This window comes from Thyridium curvatum (genome assembly GCF_004353045.1).
Source record: "Thyridium curvatum strain D216 chromosome Unknown NODE_63_length_253891_cov_75.696892, whole genome shotgun sequence".
Taxonomy (NCBI): Eukaryota; Fungi; Ascomycota; class Sordariomycetes; order Thyridiales; family Thyridiaceae; genus Thyridium; species Thyridium curvatum.
In genome coordinates, this window is record NW_022156818.1 from 234,733 (window position 1) to 239,402 (window position 4,670).

Here is a 4,670-nt window from a genome sequence, read left to right on the forward strand (position 1 = left end):
ATGAGAATTGATTTCACACCGACCGTGATGTCCGGGTCGTATCGTCATTTGTAGGTCGCTACATACGGCAGTACTCTACAGTTCAGGATACATACATGCCGTGATTTTGGAAGAAGCAATGCGCCAGCCTTGACATGTTACCTTTTTCTTTTAGCACAGACTGACCGATCTGCTACAAGAAAAAAAGAGAGAGTCTGCCAAGTTCTCAAGCCAGTATCGTGACCTGGCATCCGTCGCGAACCAGCTCTTGAGCGGCGCGATAAGCATTTTTTGAACGAGCTGCCTGGCTAAGGAGAGATGAAATACGCGAAGAGATCGCGAAGAGCGAAGACGGGAATACAATACTGTCGATTCTGCCCATCATTTTCGCATATCACTAGATGTGATCACGAAGAAAGTCTGCTGTATCGTGACGGATACCAAGAACTATATTCAAGTCTCGATGATGCATTCTCAAGTTCAAACGGTGGTGGTGTTTTTTTTTTTTGGTCTCTCCCCTTTTACCCCTGAGTATGTCCATAAAAAAAATGTACTCTGAGGTATCATAACCACAAGAGGAAAGTGTTTTTTTGTTTAAAAAAAAGCAAAAAGAATAAAAACGGGTTCATTGTTTGATTTCTCCTAGGGAAATCGTCGTCATTCCCGTCGTCCGCTATGCAGCGCCACGATCCGGTATCTGGCCTTGAAGCTGAGGAACCGCCGCCCGGACTCCTCGGGATCTTCATCCTTGCTGGGCTTCTGGACCAGGAGCTCCCTCCCTCGGTCGAGGTACGCCATCTCCAAGGTGGCGGCGCTCAGCGCTGGGAGTCAAAAGATGGATTGATCGGGGTGGTTCTCCTTAACCCAGTATGCGCGCTGCTGGGCTACTTGAGTTATGCCGACGCCGCCCAAGCCAACAAGCGCTCTTTCGTCCGACGAAGTTTCGGTTCCTTCGGAATGGTATGTGATATCACGAACCTGCGATGAGATGAGGAGCAAGATCATGAATTATATAGCAAGTTTAGTTGTCTCTGTCGTGTCTGGCACCCCTAGGACAACTGCAGCTTTGCTCCACGAGCCAGTAGTGCTGAGTACAGGGTGTGTGAAGTTTGCGCATCGCCACCGTGGATTGAGTCATTCAAATTGTCCACAAATTCCAGTGTTGAGTAGGTATTGTTGTTTCGATAGTTCTGGGTGTGTGCCGAGACGGTGCTCGTACTGTTCCTGCCGGTTAGTATGACACCTTGCAGACCCTGGTCGACATTGAATGTGAAATACTGACGGCTCTGACCAAATCCGCTCTCAAGCCTCACCACAGACAGCCTTCTAGGACGACCTAGCCAGCTTGGTAAGCGCAGTGATGATAGTCCTCCGCGTCTGGCCAAGCTAGACGGGTGTCACCGCGCCCAGTGCCAATGCTCAGGACCCTCTTGCCTCGACGCTCGGGAAACTGTCACCGGGCTTCCCCAAATTGGGATACCGTCACGGCCGACCCGGATTGGCTTGAGGGAACATCGTCGCCGCCGGGTTTGCTCGGGCGGGCCTCCCAGATCGTACAACCATGGAACACGGTGGACTTGTCATACGTCGTGAAGAGCGCCGGTCGCGCATGAGCACTGTCTTCTTTTACCTAGCTAGAATTGCACTTTTGAAAAGTGGTCCGCAGGCGATTTTCCGGCTCCGTCGCGGATCTCCTCCATGATGCGCTCTTAAATGAGGTGTCCGCCTATCAGTAGTCTGTCTAAATGGTTACCAGAAGGACGACATTCAGGATTTGACGAGACTACGGCTAAGAAAGCGAAGGTGCTGGAGGGCGGTCTGTTTCACGTTTGCCCGCTGCATCCTGACCTGCCTCAAGCTGAGAGTCGATCCCAGCGAATCGCACCGCAAAGCGCGTCGTGCCACCGACGAGGGGGGACCGAGACGGCTCTCCCGGGGGTCGATTCTCGACCAGGATGATTTGCATTTGACTGCCATATGTAACACATCAATATGCGCTGGCTGGGGGCTGGACCCGAAGGGTTTGTGGCTGTCGCTCGCGGCCTGGATGTTCGTTGGTCTATTGTGAAGCTGAGCAGATGAAGTGCGGGAAGTGGAGACAAATGCGGCTCATGACACGGCCTGAACGGGGAGTAAAGGTTACGTGAACTAGCTCTCTCTAGTCTGGCACCAGACGTTGTTCTGGGAACGGCCCGGCAATCTAATCAATCGGCCGAAGCCCGATCAGTGGGGCCGGGCCACGCGCCCCGACTCACTCACACAGAAAGAGTACGTCTACTGCACAGCGGCATGTGAAAACGCACATCGTACCTAGGTAGACTGGGAGGTAAGATACGGAGACCCCCTTTCTGTCCTTGGTCTGGCTACCCTCGGGGCAAGCTACAGGCCAAGCATCGAAGGGAAAGCAGACCGACTGGGCGGGCGAAGCATACATGGGCCCAAGCAATATGTGGCGAGGCTAGCGGCGGCATCATTATCGGGTGCGATATCGCTGGCCATCCACACTCTCCTCCGCCGCACTCTCGCTCGATACCAGGCATTCTCTGCGTAAGAAGCCATTCGTAGCCGAGCAGGGTTGTCAGCGGAGCGGTTGCCTTGGGCCTGCGCCGCGGAGATGGCGGTGTAGTTGGCCACAATGGAGGGTTGCGACTCGGGGTCTCGGTATATTGTAGCAGGGAGAAATAGGAAGGGAGGCGTGGAGGGTAGGCTCGCGCTGGGGAGCAAGGGCCTTGTCGACAAGTAGGAGGAGCTGGTTTCATGTGCCCTGGGGCAGAGAGCGTGGCTTCAACGCCGTCAAATGGCTACCTCCAGCAGTGTGGTAATGGGCTCTGCGTCGGTACAGACACCAGTATTGCGTGGTCTGAATAGCAGCGACTGTCAAGGGGCCAGAACCACTCCGACACTGTGTTTTTCTGGATATTCTTGAAGCCATTCAGTCTCTGGGAGCACCGCAAGCGTTGGCCACCCATAGCATCTTGTCTTGTTGGAGCCTCGTCACAACGTCATCCTGTAGAGGGCCTTATTCCAACAGGAGCAGCGGTCGGGTGTATGGCTCTGGGAGCTACGGCAGCAGTCGTGGACAGGTCGGTGGGGATTTGTTTCGTTTATCTAGTCTATCGCGTCTTGGGGTCGCGGCTTCGTGGCGAACCTGCGCCTTGGGTTCTCTTGTCTTGACCCTTCTCGTCCTTGGGTCTGTGAGGGACAATGCATGTGTTGTCAGCTCTGAGTCTTGGGCACGAAAACATGAGAAGTGGTCGATTTCTACCAAGAAACCCCAAGCCTTTGTCAACACCCAGGTGGCGGCTGTCACTCTGCACTGGCGATGCGGTGGCAAGAGGCTTGATGACGGAGTGTGCAAACGCCGCCGCGAGCGGTCAGCTCATGTACGCCCCCGATGAGCTGGGCCGGCCAGCGCATCTGGGAGAAGTCACCGACCAGGACGGTGGTCACTGATGAGGAGGAGGATGGATCACAGCAGATGGAGGATGGGTCTCCCAGTCTGGTTCGCTTTGAGGAGGATGGAAGACGGATGAGGCAGGGGTGGGTGGATTGGATGGAGGTGTGAGGCTGACTGAAGTTTGTGCCAGGACAGTTGGACCATGCATTGACTCAGGCTTTGAGCCACCTGGAGGTCTTGTGTCACAGCCAATTTGCATCCCCTCCGGACTTTTTGGAGAGTCTCCCCGGTGCAGGCAGGCCAGCCGATGAGCGAAAGCAGCCATGGCTCTGGAGCCGTGGCAATCCATCATCTCATCACACAAATTCCTCGTCGTTTTTCAGCTTACAGCCTGGCCACCTTGGAACATCCGACTCTTCTAGTTAGATGGCCATTCACAACATTCGCGTGACAAGCATGTGTTCATGTTTCGCCCGACCCTCTGTGGCATTGATCGGCATTCGGCCTAAGAACGGCTGCGTGATCCTACAATGCACCTAGGTAGAATCTATCAAGAGACGAGAAAAGACCATACTCATTGAGGAGCAATAGGACCGCCAACGTATATACATGCAGATATATAGCCAGTCAGGAAGCAGAGAACCTCCTACAATGTATCCAAATGGCCGATCTGTTCCATTTCTATGTGCACAGGGCTAGATATGCACCAGACTTCAGGGGCAGGGAGTTGAGCACCTCCCTGCCTGGGGTAGGTCGCACCCTCAGGTATCCACGACTCCAACTTCTGAGTTATCCCGACCTTCTCCCGACCTTCTCCCGACGCCCTCGGCAACCTTTTTCCTGTCGCGTGGTGCCTTGCACCCGAAGTTCTCCCGAATCTTAGCCGCGCGCGCGCGGGCTCGAGCGCCAAGCGTGCCTCTATAAAAGCCTCCCTCCTACACTCGCCCCCCCTCTTTCCTCCCAGGTTCAGCGTGCAGACAAGACAATTGCCTCGCAGCGACAGTCGTAGCAAGCCACCTCATACATTTCTCTCATATAAGGCACTTGATCTGGCCTGGTCATTCTTGTCTCTTCGTCCTTGTCCCACCCCACGGGCAGATACTGCATCACAAAACTCACAACTTCCAACCCGTCTGCGCATCTCACGTCCTCACGTCCTCACGTCCTCACGTCCTCACGTCCTCACGTCCTCACGTCCTCACGTCCTCACGTCCTCACGTCCTCACGTCCTCGTGTGCGCACTGGCCTCTCATTTCCGACGCCCCAACATATCGCACGCCCTAGCATCGCTAGC

The 4,670-nt window shown here is 54.7% G+C and overlaps 1 protein-coding gene across 1 annotated transcript; it reads left to right on the top strand.

The window, feature by feature from the left end:
- Window positions 1–654: 654 nt before the first annotated feature.
- E0L32_009101 (uncharacterized protein) lies at window positions 655–1,004 on the top strand (the record flags this gene model as incomplete). Its single annotated transcript, XM_031144029.1, has 2 exons — window positions 655–939; window positions 996–1,004. The coding sequence occupies 2 exons, from the start codon at window positions 655–657 to the stop codon at window positions 1,002–1,004; spliced, it is 294 nt and encodes a 97-aa protein (XP_030991473.1).
- Between the last annotated feature and the right edge of the window lie 3,666 nt (window positions 1,005–4,670).